General features: G+C 50.9%; 1 protein-coding gene across 2 annotated transcripts in view; it reads left to right on the forward strand.

Annotated features, from left to right (window-relative positions):
- SLC35F5 (solute carrier family 35 member F5) overlaps positions 1 to 22,065 on the forward strand; it is a 786,684-nt gene that overhangs the window by 244,692 nt on the left and 519,927 nt on the right. For both annotated transcript variants that reach the window (XM_078682012.1, XM_078682011.1), the window contains one exon: positions 6,231 to 6,299. In XM_078682012.1, coding sequence (XP_078538138.1) covers positions 6,231 to 6,299 — 69 coding nt within the window. The remainder of the gene's footprint in view (positions 1 to 6,230; positions 6,300 to 22,065) is intronic.

The raw sequence follows: 22,065 nt of genomic DNA on the forward strand, positions 1-22,065 counted from the left end.
TTGCTGTGTTTTCATCCCAGATAACGCTCCAACGGTGTACCAGGCCATCTCCAAACTACATAAGATTTCCGAATCTATTCATGTGGATAAAGGAGATTGGTCGTTAATGGGATGGTTCTGGGAACTGAAATCCGCCTGGGGATGGAAAATTCTGATGGTCATTGGGATGGTCTTAGCCATTCTTTTCCTGTTCTGTCTATGCGTGCAGTGTGCTCCTGCAATATGTGGCCTTTGTGTCACATCATGTGTAAGGAAGCCTGTATCAAGAGATGAACTGAGTACTAGAATGATGTTACAGCAACATCTCAATGACTTTAAGAATATAGATCTGGACTCAGATTAACATGAGGATAGATTAATTGCCTATGTAACGGCAAAAGGAGGGTTTGTGGTTGCTGAAAATTCTGGACTCGTGTAATCATTCTGGACTCGAGAATTAAACTTCGTCGAAACATGACGAATTTGGTATCAAAAGACCGAGAATGACGAGTACACTATGTACAAGCATTTCCAGCATATTCGAGTGACGATTTCACCCCGAAATGGCCATTATCGTTTTTCATGCCCTGGCTTCCATTTTGTATACGGCAGCCATTTTGTGTGTTGCCCTTTACATAGCCAAGTAGTACAGATTCTTTTTTAGATTTCAATATTCGAATGTTTAGGTATATCAACATATATCGTCCAATTGTAGTAAGACACTTCAAAAAGATAACTTATTTGATATTAAATTTTATTAATGATTTATGTTTTACATACGATAAATGTTTATATATCTTTTTTGATTTTTTGTATATTTCTCTTTTTTTGTCACATTAGTAGTTTATGAAGAACAGTACAGTGTATGAAGTGACTGATATTATACATAAAACTCGTGTATTTACATATTCATCTAAATTCAGAAAAGGTTTAAAAAAACATGAACACAGAAGATAGAAGACATAATCAAAAAACTAAAAAACTCAGCAATTGAGTTGAAGGCAATACGGTAGATTACACTACGCGCGTTTCGGCTCTTGGGCCTTCTTCAGGTGACCGTCTATTGCTAGCAGGACAAATTGATAGACCCAGACTAGATGTATGGCAGCAGTGAATTCAGAACAGCTGCAGAATGGAGAAGTTGATCAGGTATAAAGATACGGGATATCTGAATGCTTACATCTTCCTTTTTCATAAGCGTAGTTGGCAAAGAAGCTTAGCAGTGATTCTGTATCGTCTTTAGTAGTCTGTGGATGAGCTTATAAGTGACGATCTGTTATATTTCAGACATTGTGGGCATGGCCGATGTTTTAGCGGTATTTGGCAACGAGACTTATAATTGAGGATCTTGTGTTTTCCAGGAGTTCGAATCAGATGTAAGTGTGCAGATTGCAGAAAAAAACGTAACTGTTGGTAGTCAGTTGGTGGCGAGGAACTCCCGGTATTCATACATGAAGATAAATCGGCTGTGTATGAGCAGGGCAGTCGGGTTTCAAAAGTTTTGATTCGAACTCCTGGAAAACACAAGATCCTCAATTATAAGTCTCGTTGCCAAATACCGCTAAAACATCGGACTACTAAAGACGATACAGAATCACTGCTAAGCTTCTTTGCCAACTACGCTTATGAAAAAGGAAGATGTAAGCATTCAGATATCCCGTATCTTTATACCTGATCAACTTCTCCATTCTGCAGCTGTTCTGAATTCACTGCTGCCATACATCTAGTCTGGGTCTATCAATTTGTCCTGCTAGCAATAGACGGTCACCTGAAGAAGGCCCAAGAGCCGAAACGCGCGTAGTGTAATCTACCGTATTGCCTTCAACTCAATTGCTGAGTTTTTTAGTTTTTTGATTATGTCTTCTATCTTCTGTGTTCATGTTTTTTTAAACCTTTTCTGAATTTAGATGAATATGTAAATACACGAGTTTTATGTATAATATCAGTCACTTCATACACTGTACTGTTCTTCATAAACTACTAATGTGACAAAAAAAGAGAAATATACAAAAAATCAAAAAAGATATATAAACATTTATCGTATGTAAAACATAAATCATTAATAAAATTTAATATCAAATAAGTTATCTTTTTGAAGTGTCTTACTACAGTTGGACGATATATGTTGATATACCTAAACATTCGAATATTGAAATCTAAAAAAGAATCTGTACTACTTGGCTATAGACCTTTTCCAAATGTCTTGTTCCTTCCCTATGTATAGCAAGTAGAACTATAATATATAGGGGTCCCCTTTTTTCAAAATATTTGCCCTTTACATAGGCCTTAATCCAGCTAGATTCGATCCCAAAAGGACACGTACACCTTCATTGACTTTCCTATGACCTGTGCAAGTTGGAACCATTGCCCCAGGCCGAACTCGTTAGGTCAGTTCCCCTCTCAGTGGCCGAACAAGATAGCATCAAGGCTCAACAAGCCATAAAACCATTTTCAGCGCACACACCTGCCGTATCTTGCTCGCATCTGTCTCTGCTCTTTTTGCTTCACTTGGTTTATGGTGGGGAGGTGCCCGTTTTATTGGGGGTCCACCGATATCTGATGAAGTGTTGGGCCTTGCCGGGTGATTTGTTGTAGGCAGCACGAAGTGAAATATGGACATGTCATCATGACTCTGCTTTCCCTTTGTATTGAAAATATGTCAATGATTTACTGTAAAACCAAGAATGTTTGCCTGAAGCTTAAAATTCTGTATAAGAAGAGAAGCCTGACTTTGTAAATTCGAGCAGTCTCCTGAGAATATACCTCCTGTGTGTTGTACTTCTAGGACACTTGTTACCTTGGTTGCAGCCAATAAAATCGATCCTTGACTTCATCTAGAAGACTCTGAGTTTCTGTGGTCTGAATCAGGAAGAACCCGAGGTCTCTGGGTGTAACCTGACACCGCTGGGTTGCCGGTTCTGTGCCGGTTCTTAAAAACCCAGTACCTCAAGCTCATCTGTGCAGATCAGGGGTTTGAGTCTTCCCCTATCTCGACGATTGGTTGTTGAAGGCGGGCTCACCCCAAACAGTCGTCTCCCACCTCCAGACTACGGCCGACCTCCTGCACTCGCTGGGGTTCTCCATCAACGTGCCGAAGTCACACCTGTGCCCCTCTCAGAAGCTCCTTTTCATCGGAGCGGTTCTGGACTCGGCGGAGTTTCGGGTTTATCCCCCTAAACAGCGGGTTCAGGATATTCAGGCACTGATTCCGATCTTTCATCCTTTATTCCGAGTCTCGGTCAGGTTGACGCTGCGGCTCCTGGGGCTGATGGCCTCCTGCATCCTTCTGCTGCATCACGCCAGGTGGCAGATGCGGGCTCTGCAGTGGGACCTGAAGTTTCAGTGGGTACGGCATCAGGGCAACCTGTCTGACCGCGTCCTGATCTCGGAGGGCACTGTGAGCCAGTTGCAGTGGTGGCTCCTGAACCGTGATTGGGTCAGCAGCAGGTCTCTCTCCCTACCCCAACCGGCGCAAGTAGTGGTGACAGATGTGTCCCTCCTGGGATGGGGGCACCACTTGGGAGAGAGGGAGATCAGAGGCCTCTTGTCTCCGGCGGAGTCACGGCTCCATATCAACCTTCTGGAGCTGCGGGCGATCCGTCTTACACTGAGGGCAGTCCTTCCCTCTATCAAGGGAAGTGTAGTGCAGGTGTTCACGGACAACACCACCGCCATGTGGTACTGCAACAAACAAGGCGGGGTGGGGTCGTGGACCCTTTGTCAGGAGGCTCTGCGCCTCTGGCAATGGCTGGAACACCAGGGCGTCATCCTGGTGGTTCAACACCTGGCAGGTTCCCTGAATGCCAGGGCGGACAAACTCAGCTGCCGGTGCATGATGGATCATGAATGGCGTCTGAACTTGGACGTGGTGCAAGGTCTCTTTCAGCAGTGGGGATAGCCTTGGTTAGATCTATTCGCCACCGAAGAGAACAAGCAATGTCATCAGTTCTGCGCGTTGGAATTTCCAAGGCGGCACTTGCTCGGCGACGCTTTTCATCTTGAGTGGAGCTGCGGTCTGTTGTATGCCTTTCCGCCTGTACCACTTCTGCCCAGAGTGCTGAAGATCAGGAGAGACCGGGCCCAAGTCATCCTTGTGGCTACTGACTGGGCACAAAGATACTTGTATCCAGAACAACTCAGCATGTCAGTCGATCCACTGATTTGTCTGCCTCTTCAGGAGGACCTTCTGTCGCAGCAGCATGGGACGGTCCTCCACCCGAACCTGTCCAGTCTCCACCTACATGCGTGGAGATTGAGCGGCGGCAGTTGAGGCCATTTGACTTGCCTCCTGAAGTCTGTGAAGTGATTCTGGCAGCCAGGCGTCCCTCCACAAAAATGGTATACGCCTGCAGGTGGATCAAATTTGTGGCATAGTGCACAGCAAAGGCTGTGGATCCTCTTTCTGCCCCCCTTTCAGAGGTTCTCCTCTTCCTTCTTTCTCTTGCCCAGCAGGGCTCTGCTCTGGGCACTATCAAGGGCTACCTCACGGCCATTCAGCCTTCTTATGGCTTCCTAATCAGCCTTCTCTTTTCAAGTCCCCTGTTATAAATAGATTCTTGAAAGGCATCACACACATGTTTCCTCCTGTTCCCTTCGTGATGCCTAAGTGGGACTTGAATCTTGTTCTAACATATCTGATGTGCGCTCCCTTTGAGCCACTTCATAACTGTCCTCTTTGTCTTCTGACTCTTAAAACTGCATTCCTGGTTGCCATCACCTCTGCTAGGAGAGTGAGTGAGCTCCAGGCTCTATCTTCCAAACCTCCATTCCTCTCTGTCCCTCCGGACAAAGTTGTTCTGAGGACTCGTCCTTCTTTCCTGCCCAAGGTAGTCACAGCCTTTCACATCGGGCAGTCCATCCCCTTGCCCACCTTCTTTCCGCCTCCGCATCCCTCGAAAGAGGAAGAGAGGCTCCACCGTCTGGACCCAAAACGTGCGCTCTCCTTCTATCTAGATCGCACACGCCAGTTCCGGGTGGACGACCAGCTCTTTGTTGGTTACGTGGGCGCTAAGAAGGGACAGGCGGTTCTCAAACGGACAACCTCTCGGTGGGTCGTCTTGTGCATCAAGGTTTGCTATTCCTTGGCGAAAAAGGAGCCTCCTGTTGGGCTGCACGCCCATTCTATCGGGCCACGGCGGCTACTACTGCCCTGGGTCGGGGAGTCCCCTTGCAGGACATCTGTCAGGCAGCTACGTGGGCCTCGCTGCACACGTTTGCTAGGCACTACTATCTGGACAGCCAAGTCCGGAGAGATGGCTTTTTCGGCCGTTCCGTTCTCCAGGACTTTCTCGTGTGATCTTGGTTCGCAGACCCACCACCAGGGTTGGTATTGCTGGGGTATCTATTCTAAGGTAAGGAATCTAACACTAAAGTGTTTCTTTCAGATGCACAAGTTACTTACCTTCGGTAACGATATATTTGTAAGAAACATTAGTTAGTTTCAGATTCCTTACCACCCCACCCATCCTCCCCTTTCTGTGAACCGATGTCTAGGTTAAGGACATCCCCTTCAGGGCCCTAGTTTCATGGCACCAGTGTCTGTTTCTATCATGGCTCTGCGTTACTGGCGCGGAAAGCTATGTACAGATATGACGTCAGCGCGCAAGGGTAGCGTCTAAGTACTCCGACGTCATTCCGGCGATCACGACGCTCGCGGAGCTGCAGACGACGCCTACCGACGCACAAGGGTACTGCTGACGAAAACTTTCCGGATCCAGTCTGACGCCTAAGGGTAATTCTAAGGTAAGGAATCTAACACTAACTAATGTTTCTTACAGATATATCGTTACCGAAGGTAAGTAACTTGTGCGTCTGGGAGCAGGGGTATCCTGTAATTTGGAATAATTCTCAAAAGTGCATGCTCCTTTCATCATGCTTTACAGCTGAGTATGATATGATGATCCGATAACTGGAGTATTTGACGAGGAATGTAATAGTTTTTTCCTTTTAGGAGCTGCTGTTTGTGGGAGGCTGGTAATATTACATTGCAAAGTGTTAAATAGTTAAAACATAGCTTTTAAGTGGGACTCGCCAAAGTCCATTAGACATCCTGTGTTGCAGTGTTGATAGTTTTCTCCACCGTGGTTAAAAACATTTAGAAATGTTATATGCATGTGCTGCTTTGGTTAGAAGCTCATCTGTTAAAATGTAATAAGGGAGCAACGCATCTGTTCAGTTGGCACTAATCCTGTTACTCAGATTAAACTGAACCCTGACTCAAATGCTACTTAAAAATCCCTCTCTGCATTTAGTTTGCAGATGCTGAAGGTTACTTCACAGCCTGTGCTACAGCTACAGACAGCAGCGCTAACAGTTCTTTGGTAAGGCACACCAGCTTGAAATTGTTGCACGTCCTTTTCAGTTTTCTATGGCACCCTTGTATTTGTTTTATGTCTTAAAAGCACCACATTTGGATGGCTCAAATTGGAATTTAATTTACAATTTGTGAAAGAAAATTGCTTAACTATCATTAGTGTAGCAAGGCACTGGCACGAGACCTAATTGTGTAAAGGCGTCCACTTTACCCCAGTTTTGGTTGTCTTTTATATCTGCTTAAGATAGAGGGGCAGGGTCAAATGTATTTGCTCCTAGTAGGACCCGTTTATTTATTTATAAAGTTGTATATAGCACAAACTTGATCCCGAAGTAGGTAGGTAAAGGTAACATATCAGAACATTAGTCTAACATGGGGAATCTAATGGGCATTGGGATGTTTACTCCTCTCAAAATCGGAATGGTTGTTGTATTAAAAATGCATAGATAGATAGATAGAGAGCGATAGACAGATGGATATAGTGAGGGCGATAGATAGATAGATGTGATGCAAATAGAAAGAGGCCTACAAATAAAACAAGCATTAGCATAGCCAATAGGTATCGCTTTTGGGACCTTATAAGTGTTTAGCCAGAGCTATTGACTTCGTCTATGGCTTTAAGCTGTGCAGTACAGAAGTCTGCAGCATGCTGAAAAGTTATAAAAAAGAAGTGTCAGATGCATTTTTGTTAGCTTATATATGACCAAGAAAGCATTATGTACAACTGAACGATCATATTAAAAAGTATTACCAATCCCTGTTATTATTATCTGCGGTGGTGCCAGCAGCCTCCTCCCGACTGCCGCCTGCATGGTCCATTCCCAGTGCATCCCATCCATTCCCTGTGTAGAATGTCCATTCCTGTACTGTTGCCTATCACTGATGCTTCCCCACCCATATGTGTCATGTTGCCTATCACTGATGCCACCCCACCCATATGTGTCATGTTGCCTATCACTGATGCCACCCCACCCATAGGGGCATGTTACCCACCACCACTGCCACCCCACCCATATGTGTTATGTTGCCTATCACTGATGCCACCCCACCCATATTTGTCATTTTGCCTATTACTGATGCCACCCCACCCATATGTGTCATGTTGCCTATCAATGAAACATCTGAACGTAAATGAGGCATCTGAACGTAAAGGAGGCATGCCTGGCCACAACTCCTAGTCTTGCCCAGCTGGGGAACATCAAGCTCCAAACAAGTGATGAAACTCAAACGTAAAGCACAACAGAGGGAAAAGGTGGCAAACTGACCTCTTCTGCGATGGAATCTCAGTGACCGCTTTCAAGTTTCGCCCCCACTCTAAGCTTTTCATGACAGCACACCAGGCCGCAGCAGTTACTGAGTCCTGCCTGGCCAATCAGAAAGGAAAACTCCTGACTGGGGCAAACTGCTAAGCTTTACCCGACCCATGCTCCATCATGGTTGGCCTGAAAACGCACATAGAACCTAGCTAACTACAGCCAATAGACTAACATTTACCTTTACATTCCTCGTTGTTTTTTTATGAATGCTTCTTACTTTTTCTAATGGAGGCCTGTCTGTCCATGGTTCCTTGCCTACCCTGCTGGACAATATCAAGATTCAATCAAGTGATTATGCCTAACCATACAGCACAACAGCTGTTCCTTTGCTATGCATGCCACTCTTTACAAGCACTTGATTGACATTTCTGAAGGATGCATGTTCCGACAGATTATTCCAAACGTATCAATACTCCTTCCAGGCTTTAGTCTAGAAAGCATTTCTCCAGGAAAGCATTTTTCCAGGGACTCCAAGGCTGGAACTGGTGTCACACCAGAGTTTATTAAACACCAACCAGTGTGCTGTCATTGGTTACTGTTTTTTCATGCTTGTCGGCGTTCTCCGGAGCTCTCGGTGTCTCACTGATAAATTTCTCACCTGTCAACAGGAACTAGGTAAAATGTTTCCTCAAAAGGCATCGGATTTCAAGCCTTAGCAGACAGTGCTGCGCGAAGTCTTTCCGACCCCCATAGTGATAGTATGTAGCATATGGAATAAAGGAATAATGTTGCAGTCCTCGTCTCTTGCAAGGTCATCAGGGAGCAAGAGGCCAAATTATGTTTAGCTAAAGGCCTCTGGGAGACCCCAGGCACACTTTCTCTTTTGAAGATAAGTGTCCTTCGGTGGAAGGGTCTTCCCACGAAAATCATAACAAGCATTTGCAATGCAATAGGTCTCGCATTTATGCAAGTTTGAGCTATTGACATTGCAAATAACAATGCCTTTTATTTTTGTTTTCGTTATTAAAACATAAATAAAAGGCATTGTCATTTACAATGCCAATAGCTTAAACTTGCATAAATGCGAGACCTATTGCATTGGACTCTGTGCCACCCTCAGGGAGGGTGGAGAGGGTCTTGTGGGTGGAGCGGAGGTGAAAGGTCACCATATGGTCAGCCTGTGACAAACGTACAGTTGTGCTCATGTGCACTTTTTATCAACGTGTCCCAAATTATTTCTAAACGAAAGGGGGGCTTTTATATTTAGAATATGGATGTTTTGAATACCCCCGCCCTCCTTCTGCACTTGACTTCAAGCAGGGAATGTAACCCCTCCCTGTGTTTGTGGGGCTCCACCTATTCTCAGCCTGAAATTCTCTGGGCAAACTCATAAGGTGCGTATATCTTGGGTAAGCCGAGGCCACATGGGCAGACTTACATCTATATTGCTGTGAGTTGGGAATGGCAGTGCCCTGGGTTTCTTCATAACAACTGATAGGTCTGTGAGCGGATCTGAGTTGGGTGAAAGGAGTACCACACTGAGTTAATACTCGATGCGAGCCGAGAGACAGGTCAGTGTGTGGTACCCTTAGTAATGTTATTGCCCAATGGTGTGGGCAGTGAAGGGACGTGCACTCACCTGCTGGGGGGTCCTGTGGCTGCTGCTCACAGCCCACGAACTCCACACAGTTCTGGGGTCCTCCAAGGACTTCACACTCCGCCCCAGCTCCGTTGGGTCTGTTGGACCCGGCCTCAGGCGCGAGGGTCCGGACATCAAAGGACTCCCGTCCTATATCTGGGCCAGCCCTGGATTAGGACGTCAGTTGTATCCTGGACTGGAAGCCCTGCTGACGCTGTCACGGCCGACACCAGACGAACTCATCTCCGGTAACCTAAACCATCTTGAGAGCCTGCTGGCGCTGCCGCGGCCTACCTTGCTGAAACCATCTGAGAGCCTGCTGGCGCTGCCGCGGCCTACCTTGCTGAAACCATCTGAGAGCCTGCTGGCGCTGCCGCGGCCTACCTTGCTGAAACCATCTGAGAGCCTGCTGGCGCTGCCGCGGCCTACCTTGCTGAAACCATCTTGAGAGCCTGCTGGCTCTGCCGCGGCCCGACCTCTCGGAACCCCCCAGCTCGAGGATTGAGAGCTGTGCGTAGGGTATCCCTTCTTCCACCCGAGTTGAAACTGTCCTGCTACCCTACCCCCCTTTACGAGACTTTATGGATCCTTCGATCTGCCTGTATATACTGCCAAGAACCAGCAACCTTTATTACCTATAAAAGCTTAAGATCTCGACCTCTGGTGTGGTGTCCGACTGTAGTGTTGTGATTATTCTGCTGTACGATCCTAGGAGAGGACCCTCACCCAGGAGGCCTCTCGGTAACGCTCGGCTACTTCTCGAAGGAGATGTGGATCTAGGGGTGGTCAGTCAGACATCTTCTGCCTCCCCCGGGGTCGCCTTTCTAACATTGGTGGCAAGCGCTGGGATCCGAGCACACGCAGATCGTACAGAGAGTGATTCACTCACTACCAAGAAAAACCCACTACGACCATGAGCACAGAATTCCAGAAAGAGAAAATGGAAGACTACAGTCACAAGGAGCTAAAGCAATTCTGCAAAGACCTAGGCATCGCTACCACTGGCTTAAGCACCAAAGAAGACTTTAAATCGGCCCTGCAGGCCTGGGTGGACGCCGGCGAGGCGCCACCCCCGAGTGAAGATAACCCGGGCCCGGACGGAGGCCCGGAGGCCGAGACGAACCCAGCGGGAGGGAGACCCGCAAACCCAGACACGGGCCTCTCCCACGAAGACGCCTGAGAACGAGAGAGGAACCGGCTCCACGAGTTGGATCTTGCTCGACTCAGACAAGAAGGAGAAATCCAACTGGCAGAAAGGAAGCTAGCCCTCGAGGAGAAAAAACTCATGCTCGAGCACGAGCGCGTCCTCAAAGAAATGGAACTGAAAGCCAAGGCAAACGAGTCTGCCATCGCCGGGGGTAAGACCTCACCCCCGCCGGTGGACACGAAGGTGCACATACCCAAGGATGTCGTCAAAGAGTACTGTAAGAACGACGACATCCAACAGTGGTTCAAAGCCTACGAGGTCGCCATGACCGCCCATCGAGTACCCCTCAAGGACTGGGGCGCCGGCCTGAGGGGGAAGTTCATCAACGAAGGGAGGGACGCCCTGCTGGAGCTCCCTGATACCGAGATGACCTTGTACGAGCACATGAAGACCGCCCTCCTCACTCGCTACGGGCTCACCCCCGAGATGTACCGGCAGCGATTCAGAGACTGCAAGAAAATCCCCGGTACCACGTGGGTGGAGTACGTGAACTTTTACAGCAGAGCCTTCGAGGGGTGGGTCAGAGGCTGCCAGGTCACCACCTTCCAGCAGTTGATCGACCTCATTCTATGGGAACATCTGTCCAATAATTGCTTCATTGAACTCCGGCAACACCTCCTCGACAGCAAACTGACTGAGCCACGAAAACTCGCTGTCGAGGCGGATAGATGGGTGGGCACCCGAGTTCCCCGGAGTCCACTGGGAGACTACGGCCGGGGATCCCCGGGGAACCACCGACCACGAGGCGGCGGAGTAGGCCAGAGCCGGGGCGAGACGTCCCCCAGGGGTCCTCCCCTACCTCCACGTCGCCAGCCCTGGGCCAGAGAGGGGGCCCCCCAGCCAGACCGGGGCCCCGCCCGAACGTTACGTGCCACAGATGCCAGCGACTGGGTCATTATGCGAATGACCCTCTCTGCCCAATGAATCAGTGACCCGGCACCTCCGGTCCCCCAACCCGCCAGATCGCAGCCGCTGCCCTGGGTGAAGAAAGGAGTGAGGAGGAGGACGACAACCCAGAGCAAGCCGAGTGGGAGCCCGCCGCCATGACCTTGGCATGCCTGGGTACTCACGACCTGATCCCCCGAGGCCCGATCCCCGGCAACACCCAGAAATACCGCCAGTGGGTCACCATCAATGGACGCCGGACCGAAGCCCTCCGTGACACTGGGGCCAGCGTGACAGCGGTCCGCTGCCATCTGGTGACCCCGGAACAGATCCTTCCTAACGTCCTGTGTCCAGTCCGGTCCGCAGATAACTCAGAGACTTTGTGCCAGATGGCCCGCATCCCCTTCGAGTGGGGGGGAGTGTCGGGCGTGCTAAAAGTCACTGTCCGCGACGATGCCCCCGTGGACTGCCTCCTTGGGAACGACCTAGAAAGTTCCCCCTGGGCTAGCGTCGAACGGAGAGAGCACCTGGGGATGCTAGGCCTTCCCGAGTGGGTCTGTGCGACCACCCGCTCCATGACCGCCCGAGCCTCCCCCCCAGCGGGGGAAGCTCTCACCGAGGAGCCGGAGTGGCCTGCCCCTCCGCCGCCCGTCGTCCCCGAGGACGCCGACCCCGAACACGGCCCCCAAGGGTCCGACCAAGAAGATCTCACCGAGCTCGACCACCTCCCAGAACTTGCTCAATGGCGCCAAGAAGGTGGCCCCACCCGCGAACAGTTCCGGCAGGAACAGAAAACCTGCCCCTCCCTCGAAGGGATTCGACAGCAAGCCGCTACCCAAGCAGCTGGAGACCCCGCGGGGTCCCACTGGATCTATTGGGACAACGACCTTCTCTACAGTGAGCAAAAGATTGCTGAACTAGGGGCCGGCCGGGTACTGGTCGTACCCCTCCGATTCAGAGACTTCCTCCTAAACTTAGCACATGATGTGCCCCTCGCCGGGCACCTGGGGCAGGACAAAACTTACAGCCGCCTGGTGACCCATTTCTTCTGGCCAAAAATGCGCACCGATGTGCATAACCACTGCAGGACCTGCCCGACCTGTCAAGCCAGCGGGAAGAGCGGGGGGAAAGTCAAAGCCCCGCTCCAGCCGTTCCCCGTGGTGACCACCCCCTTCGAGTGAGTGGGGATAGACATCGTAGGGCCCCTGGACCCTCGAACCTCGCAGGGGCACCGCTTCATCCTCGTCCTGGTTGACCATGCTACCTGCTATCCCGAAGCCATTCCTCTCCGAACCATCACAGCCCCCGTGGTGGGCCGAGCCCTCATGAGCATCTTCTCCCGAGTCGGCTTCCCCCGAGAAGTCGTGAGTGACCGAGGCTCCAACTTTATCTCGAAGCATATGCGGTCCCTATGGCAACAGTGCGGGGTCGCCTATAAATTCACCACCCCGTATCATCCCCAAGGAAATGGACTAGTGGAACGATTTAACAGAACATTGAAGGGGATGATCAAGGGCTTAGAAGAACCACTCCGGCGCAAATGGGATGTCCTGCTACCTTGCCTCCTGTTCGCCTACCGAGAGGTACCCCAGAAGTCCCTGGGGTTCAGCCCCTTTGAACTCTTGTACGGACACCCGGTCCGAGGCCCCCTCAGCCTGGTCAAGGAAGGCTGGGAGACAGCAGTTCGAGAGGCCCCACCTGATGTCTACCGGTACCTCCTGACCCTCCGCAATCAGACTCGGAAGTTCCGGGAACTTGCCGAGGCCAACCTGGAGGCTAGTCAGGAGGAGATGAAATGCTGGTATGACCAGAACGCCTCGTCCATCGAATTCGAGCCAGGCCAGCAGGTCTGGGTCATGTCCCCAGTCGAACCTTGTGCCCTCCAGGACAAATGGACGGGGCCCTTCAAAGTGGTGGAGCGCAAGAGCCCAGTCACCTATCTCGTGGACATGGAGTCCCCCCGGAACCCCCTCCGGGTTCTGCACGCTAACCGGCTCAAGCCACACTTTGCACGCACTGAACTGAGCCTGCTGCTAGCGACCGATGACGGAGCGGAGGACGACTCCGAACCCCTACCAGATCTCCTCCGCACCACGAGAAAGACGGCTCCATCGAAGGGGTCACGCTCTCCTCTTCCCTGACCCCAGAGCAGCAACAGGACTGCCGGAAGCTGCTGGGGCAGTTTGCGGATCTGTTTTCCCTCAATCCGGGGGTCACCCGGTGGTGTGTCCACGATGTAGACACAGGAGACAGCCCGGCTGTAAAACACCGAGCTTTTCGAGTGCCCGACCGGGTTCGGGCCTGCATCCAATCCGAAGTGGCCAAGATGTTAGCTCTGGGGGTAGTCGAACCCTCCAACAGTCCCTGGGCCAGTCCCGTTGTCCTGGTCCCTAAAGCCGCCACCCCCGGAGCAGCTCCGGAGCTCCGGTTCTGTGTTGACTACAGGGGACTGAATGCCGTCACCAGGACCGACGCCCACCCCATCCCCAGGGCGGATGAATTGATCGATCGCCTAGGGGCCGCCAAATATCTCAGCACCTTCGATCTCACGGCGGGGTATTGGCAGATTGGCCTTACCCCTGGTGCACAGGAGCGATCGGCCTTCTCGACACCAGATGGCCACTATCACTTCAAAGTGATGCCCTTCGGCATGAAGAACGCACCAGCAACCTTCCAGAGACTAGTGAACCAGGTGCTGGCCGGTCTAGAGGAGTACAGCGCCGCCTATCTCGATGACATTGCAGTGTACAGCCTCCACTGGGATGAGCACCTGACCCACCTCTGGACAGTCCTGACGGCCCTTCGGCGGGCCGGACTCACCATCAAAGCCAGTAAGTGCCAGATAGGCCAAGGGTCCGTGACCTATCTGGGACACCAAGTGGGGAGCGGCCAAGTGGCTCCCCTCCAACCAAAGATAGACACCATCCGGGCCTGGGAGCCCCCGGTCACCCAAACCGCCGTCCGCGCCTTCCTGGGGCTCACGGGATATTATCGGCGATTCATAAAGAACTACCGGAGCATTGTGGGGCCCCTCACAGAACTGACCTCAAAGAAACTACCACAGAAGGTGCACTGGACCCCCGAGTGCCAGGCAGCCTTTGAAACTCTGAAGACTGCCATGTGCACCGCCCCTGTGCTCCAGGCCCCCGACTACAACAGAGAGTTTGTGGTCCAAACCGACGCCTCAGAGCACGGCATCGGGGCGGTCCTGTCCCAAGACAACTCCGAAGGAATCGACCGGCCTGTGGCCTTCATCAGCCGACGCCTACTGGCGAGAGAGCAGCGATGGAGCACCATCGAGAGGGAAGCCTTCGCCGTGGTGTGGGCCCTCAAGAAGCTCCGGCCCTACCTCTTCGGCACCCACTTCCGAGTACAGACCGACCACCAGCCCCTGCGGTGGTTGATGCAGATGCGGGGAGAAAACCCGAAACTGCTGCGCTGGTCCATTTCGCTGCAGGGGATGGACTTCACTGTGGAGCATCGCCCCGGCAACGACCACGCCAATGCTGACGGCCTGTCCCGATTCTTCCGCCTCGGCGAGGAGAATCCCCAAGACGATGGGTGACTCTCCCCTGCCTTCAGCTGGGGGGGACGCGTGTTGGACCCGGCCTCATGGCGTGGTCCTACCCCTCCCGCATGGCGGGCCCAGGACGACATCGGCCCTCCGCCCAGCATCGGGCAGCCCTTTTTGCCCGACACTACACGCCCCAACATTGCTGGTCCGGCCACCATCCCGGACCCCCACTACCGACCTGGTGCCATCGTGGGCCCCTCACGACCTAAGCACGAGGCCGCGCCCGACTCCATCTTGGGCCCCCCACGTCCCGACCACGTGGCCTCGGCCCCGGCCCAGGCCCCAGCGAAGCCCAGACATCGAGGCACCAAGATCCACCCAGGTGGTCGAGTGGCCACTCGACAGATCCCAGAGAAAAGGGTGTTTCGATGGCCCTCCAGCCGTCCCCGGGCGCCTGGTTTCGATCGCCCTCCGGCCTCCCTGGGCGCTGGCTCCACCCCCCTGCTGGGTGTCTGGACACCATCATCCCGGCCCCGCTGACCCCCAGGCGCGAGGGTCCGGACATCAAAGGACTCCCGTCCTATATCTGGGCCAGCCCTGGATTAGGACGTCAGTTGTATCCTGGACTGGAAGCCCTGCTGACGCTGTCACGGCCGACACCAGACGAACTCATCTCCGGTAACCTAAACCATCTTGAGAGCCTGCTGGCGCTGCCGCGGCCTACCTTGCTGAAACCATCTGAGACCTTGCTGAAACCATCTGAGAGCCTGCTGGCGCTGCCGCGGCCTACCTTGCTGAAACCATCTGAGAGCCTGCTGGTGCTGCCGCGGCCTACCTTGCTGAAACCATCTTGAGAGCCTGCTGGCGCTGCCGTGGCCTACCTTGCTGAAACCACCTCGAGAGCCTGCTGGCGCTGCCGCGGCCCGACCTCTCGGAACCCCCCAGCTCGAGGATTGAGAGCTGTGCGTAGGGTATCCCTTCTTCCACCCGAGTTGAGACTGTCCCGCTACCCTACCCCCCTTTACGAGACTTTACGGATCCTTCGATCTGCCTGTATATACTGCCAAGAACCAGCAACCTTTATTACCTATAAAAGCTTAAGATCTCGACCTCTGGTGTGGTGTCCGTCTGTAGTGTTGTGATTATTCTGCTGTACGATCCTAGGAGAGGACCCTCACCCAGGAGGCCTCTCGGTAACGCTCGGCTACTTCTCGAAGGAGAGGTGGATCTAGGGGTGGTCAGTCAGACATCTTCTGCCTCCCCCGGGGTCGCCTTTCTAACAGGATCCCCAAAGCACTCTTCTTCACACGGTCCTGCACACACCTTTCCACACGGTCCTGGGGTCCCTCTGGTGTCCTCACGGTCCTTCACACGGCTTGGTGACAACGCTAAGAGGACAGCGGATCTCAGAGCAGTGCCTGGAGGAGAGCGGCAGGGCGCTAGGGGTGTACCGTGGCCCTGTTGTGCGTGGAGAGGCGGTGCACAAGTCAACTTGTAGCCCTCAGTCGAGAGATCACACTCCGTGTCCCCATCACCCCTGGAGTTTCCAAGTTTAGGGTGGGGGGAGGGGAGCAGGCCGCCTGGACATTGGATACAATACCCCAAGCAGGGCAGCACCCCGGAGAAACGAACCCCTCAGCTTAAAGGGGGTGATTGGCTCAGAGCATATGAGCCAGGCCGTGGCTGAAGTGCCATCACGACCCAGTTATCGCCCCTGGAGTTTCCAAGTTTTAGGAGGGTAAGGGGAGGGGAGCAGGCCGCCTGGACATTGGCAGCGCTCCTGAAACAAGAACATGAGGGCGGAGGGGGTGATTGGCAGAGTAGGATTCGAATCAAAATAGTGTTGGGCACCGAAGAAAAATGTGTCCCACATGCGGATTGTGATATTCCGCAAAACACTGCTATCGTGTTTTAAGTATTATGAAGTTCTCTAAAAAAAGGCGTGATTTCTTAACTCCCCTGATATTTAGAAAACAATGCAAATATTTCTTGGACTCTATGTACACGGAGGAGTTCACAGTTGTGAGACACACCTGAATATACATAGGGTCACTTCTGCTCAGGCCCCCCCCCGCCCGCTCAATCTGCATACATTAATTACATTAATGGGTGGAACAGCTAAAGTCCGGGAGCGAGATCTCCACCCCCTTGGTAACCAGCCTGGGCCGCGGCCTGTTCAGACGAAACAAAGCCTTAGGAACGGCCATCTAGCGACCCCATGATTGGCGCACGGTAACCACGTGATGTTTCTTTAGGGTGTTTGAGAGCAGCAACGGGCACGAGCAGCGGCGGCGGAGCGGGCTGTGAGGGTGAGCCGCGGGGCAGGGCGCAGAGGCGGCGGCAGCCAGGCAGAATCCGAGGTTCCAGCGCTCCGCCTGACTTCTAGACTCTGCCGAGCCGGGCGTGCTGTGCCTCGTGGGCTGCTTCCTTCCTGCTGCCCCGCAGATGATACGGGACGGCCCTACCGGCGGCATGGCAGAATCTACAGAGCTCTTTGGGGCTTCAGAATTTATTAAAAGTGAGGCGTTTCTCCCCTTGGGGACTCATTCGGACATCCTGGGCTCTCTCTCCCAGCTACAGCTACTCCAGCTCTGCCACTCCTACTTATGTCCACAGCCCCCTGGCTTCTGCTGCACATTCTCTCTCATGGGTTTCAGTCACTTTTGTCTTCAAGAATCTATGCAGCATACCTTCTTTCCAATCATCTCCTGGGGCCCGAAATGCAAGCATGAGCCGACGGTGCGCATTGAGCCGACGGCGGAGAGGGAAAGTGAAAGCAACTGCCTGAGGCTTGCAAGGGAGACAGGAGATGAACAGCGCGTGACTAAGTCATGTGGTGAACGCGCGCGACCCGATCCTGGCCTGCAGCCTGCGCATGCCCATCTCCTGTCTCCTTGGAAGCAGAGCTGACGGCTATAGGTCTCGCTGCGACATCGCTTCATGATGTGGCTCAGGTGCGAGACCTAACTTCTGCCTTCAGGAATCTATTATGATCCCATCGCCATTCTGTGTCTTCCTCAGGACGGCCTGCAACCCTTTGTGCTTCACCCCAAGTTATGGGGGGTTGGTTGCAGCGGGCTTGTCCCTTACAACCCCTCAATGCTGTACCTCTATGGGCATTTGCAGGAGTGCCTATGGCAAAGTCAAAACCATTTAAGGAACTGCTCCTGATCACCTTAGCCATTCTTCACCACCATGAGTCTTGTTGTTAAGACAGTCTGTAAAGGAGAACCCTAGCACCTTCCACCTGCCACCTAGAGAGGGAATCCTACAAATTTGTTACTGTGGGTCACAAAGTTTGGGCATTCTCCAACTTGGCTGTCCACATGGCTAATGTCTTTTGCCTTTTAGGCAATAGGTTTTGCCAACTCTTACAAGGCATATCTGTATGATCGTCCTGTCAGGGCAGCGATGCATGTAGGAGATGCAACCAGCAGCAGCAACACCAGCCTCTGCTTACTCTGCTGTCTCCAAACCTCAGTGACATCTACCCTTCATAACCCAACCTTCTGGTGAGGTGGAGTGTCCACCATTTTCACATTGTGTTTAAGGTGATCATTTAATGTCTGGTTGATCAGCTGAACTGATGGGGCTACGCCTTTCCTTTCGTGTCTTGCCACCAGACCACCTCCCTCCCTTCTGATTGTTCATTGTTCTGAAGGCAAAAGACCTGCCTTTATAGAAAAGTTGGCAAAGAAATGGTGCCTCTAGCAAAGAGGGGCCCTGGGTTTTATTCCCTTTACTTTTTGATGACCAAAAAGCAAAGAGACCTGAGGCTTATCCTGCATATCTGCCTTCTGAAACTTTTCATCTGGCATGAAAAGTTTAGGATGCTGTTCCTGAGCCAGAACCTGTTGGCCATGAACTTGGCAAAGTGGTTGGCGTCACTGTACATCCAATGTGCTTATTTAAGTCTTCCAATTCCCTGCCTACACAGGTGCTATGTGAGCTACGTGGTGAGGGTCCAGTACTTGCTGTTTGCTTTCCTCCCATTCTGACGGTCTCATGCTTTTTTGAAAAGGTGCTGACTGAGATTGCAGCTTCTCTGAAGATATCAAGTGTCTTGTATTCCTGTACATGGATGACTGGCTGACGATGACTGAATCCCTGACTTTTGTCCAGTAGTGTGCCCAGTGTATGATGGCCTGACAATGACCTGGGTTGTATCCTCAACATCCAAAAGTTCTTGTGGCAGTGCTTGGCACAAATCTTATGAATGTCTCCTCTCCTCAAAGAATTGCAGATGTTTGGGTGAGGATTCTGATGCATCTTAAGGTCCGATCCCAATCCTGCAGGTTTTGCGATTACTAAGCCTAATGGCCTTGAGCATCCTGTTCGTACCTTCCACCAGATAGCAGATATGAGTACATCAGTAGTGTCAGAGAAGCAGTTGCTACAGCACCAATGAAATCTCTGAGCTCAGGTGTCGATCTTACAGGCAGTAGTGGATGAAGCCTTCCAAAATTCTGAAGGGTCTCTCATTCTGCCCTCTGCAAGCTTAGACTATAGTGGACATGGATATCTCTTCACTAAGCTGGAGTACTGCCTAGTTGATATGGCAATGCAGGGATTTTGGCCTGTATCAGACCAGCACTTGCACATAAATGTGCCTTAGCAGCAGGCTGTCATTGTTACCTTGAATTCCTTTCTTCCTTCCATCTCCGTGTGCTATGTCCAAATTCTGTCAGACAAAGCCTCCTCCATCCATTATATCAATAGATAGGGTAGTGTGCATTTTCTGACCATGTGTTGGGAAGCAGTTCCCCCGCGGAATCTTCCCACAAGGGTCTCACCTTGTGGGCTTCCTTATTATGAATGCAAATGCTTTCCGTTGCCTCTCATTGGTGGACCTTGAGTGGGATCTCCACATCTATGTGATGGAAATGACTAGATTAGAGTTCCCATCCCAAGGCAGAAATTGTATTCTGTTTTGGGCCATGCATCCTGGGGAATTCCTTCTTGTGCAACAGGTCTTAGGGTCTGATGGTTGTATTTCCTCTGATCTTGCTTGTATCTAAAGTTGCAGTATAGTCGAGTACAGCTGGCTCTGTTTGTCCCAGTCTCGATGAGGAGCATCTGGTAAGCTCATTGATTGCCACTCAGCACACATCTGCACCTTCCTGTCCAGTGAAGAGTGCACATGCTCAAGCAGTATGATGGTCAAATATCTAACCCCAAACTCTGTAAGGAGGCAATTGAGTGGTGCCAGTTGGACCCCGCCCCATTTTGCCTGCCTGATGAGGTTGCATCCGTGTTGGTGGGCAGGAAGTCTGTGATTTAATCCAACTAAACAGGTGTTTGGAATAAGTTTGTTCAGGGGTGCTGGTTGGAAAGCATCAATTTAAAAGGAAAGAATTACATTTTGCATGGTTTAAATTTTTTTTATTTAGAGAAGGCAGTGCGCCGTGGGACGACTGGTTGCGCTTAAAAAGTTTTGTTTAAACATTTGCGAATGTACTCTATTGGGAGTGGGTTACTACCAGCTGTAAACTGGTGGTAAAGTATTACTATTTTGTGACCAGAATTTGGTCGCAAAACTTTAATACACACCTTTCTGATTCAGTATTTATAAGGGATGCTCCTTCCAAATGCAAAATCAGTATTTGTTAACAAACACAAATTGCGATTCGGTAACAAGTTTCTGAATAAAAATGTGCCTTTTGTACATTGTAAAAAGTTCTTTTGCGGACTCAAATGGTGGGTTTCTGGGAATCTGGCCCTTTGCAACCAAAAAAAAGCTTTGTACAATTGGCCCTTACTGCTTTGGGACACATTCATTATGTGATGAGTATGCAGAAAGATGTATCTACCAGAGGAAAAATGTACTTACCTTTGGTAACCATGTTTCTGGTGGATGCTTAATCTTATTGCTGATTCCTTGGCCGCCCCCTCCCTGTGCTCCCTCATGAGTTAGTGTTGTGATTAAAAAATCTTCCAAGGTATGCAAACATGGTAAGTGCTGTATTTTCCGTTGTTGTGGCTCTTTGTGTTCTTCGCCTCATACCTCCATGAGACATGGAAAGAAAATTGGGAACTGATACAAGTATGCTGGTTAGCACCTCGTGCATCTGATGATGCTGCATTGAAAGTTGGGACTGAAGCAGCATGACTCCACTTGGAGGCTCTGTAAAGTTTTTCTTGGGACAGGTTTTCCAGACCAGTCTGAAGTATGATAGCAGGTTTCCTAAAGTGAGTAATCCGTGAGAAGTTTATGTATTCACCAGCAATATTGTCACCTAAGGTAAATAACCTTTTTGTTTAGGACATGGTGTAAAATGTTTGCTTCTAGTTGAGGAATCTGATAAAATGTCAACTCCATACCCCTTGCGAGGATTGCAACGTATTCGGTATGGCTGTACGATCTTACCATGTAATACGCTTGCAAAACTTTCTTGGGTCCTGACCAGCTCTTTCGCTGAACCCTGGGCAGCTGTGGCTTCGAGCAGCAATGCTTAAACAAAATAACTAGTTTAAAGGAATTAGAAGCACCAAACAACAAAATCAAGTCATGCAACAGGAAAGAAATCTGTCACAGATTTATATAAATAGATCATATTTGTATGATTTTTTTAGACACAAGATCATCAAAATCCACTGGAGGGTTCTGGAGATACAGATTTTTAAGTAAAACGTAAATCGTAGCTTTTAAGTCCCAAGTGCAAACAAGCATTGGTAACTGTAAACGTTGGAAACTTTTGAAAAGTTTGAAAGAGTTGTGTTTGACTACTTCTACCCAAGTGGGGCAACCAGTTGTGAGAGAGAGGAAGTCAGGGTGGGGGTGGGGGGTGTGGGGGCAATAAGGAGTATTTGGACAGTTAGCTGAACACCAAAGCATTCGCAAGTCCAGTTCCACACTTTACCTCCAGGCCACCAAAGACCTCAAGACTGCCATAGACTTTAATGCAGTGGTCCTGATGCTGGGGATGCAGATGCTGAAGATGCTGAAAGATGCTCTGGATTCTGTGCGGTCAGTGTGGGTGTCCTTGAAGTTGCTCCTCGGTCTACGGGTAAGGTGGGATGACTTTGGCCACAGGGGTCAGTGTCCATCAAAGTCCTCTTTGAGTCAGTAGAAGGCTAGCTGCAGCTGGGCTACTGAGCTCTGTATGCAGCAGTTCCAGCGGTATGCTTTGGGGAGTGCTGGTATCTGTCTTTGATGACCAATTTGGGCTCAGATGACACTGCCGAGTCAGCAGACTCTGGTGCAATGTTTGGCCATAGATGATCTGTCTCATGGGTTGCCCGTCGGCGGTTAGCTGTGATTCGTAGCTTGTG

Source organism: Lissotriton helveticus, chromosome 3_1, assembly GCF_964261635.1.
Source record: "Lissotriton helveticus chromosome 3_1, aLisHel1.1, whole genome shotgun sequence".
NCBI lineage: Eukaryota > Metazoa > Chordata > Amphibia > Caudata > Salamandridae > Lissotriton > Lissotriton helveticus.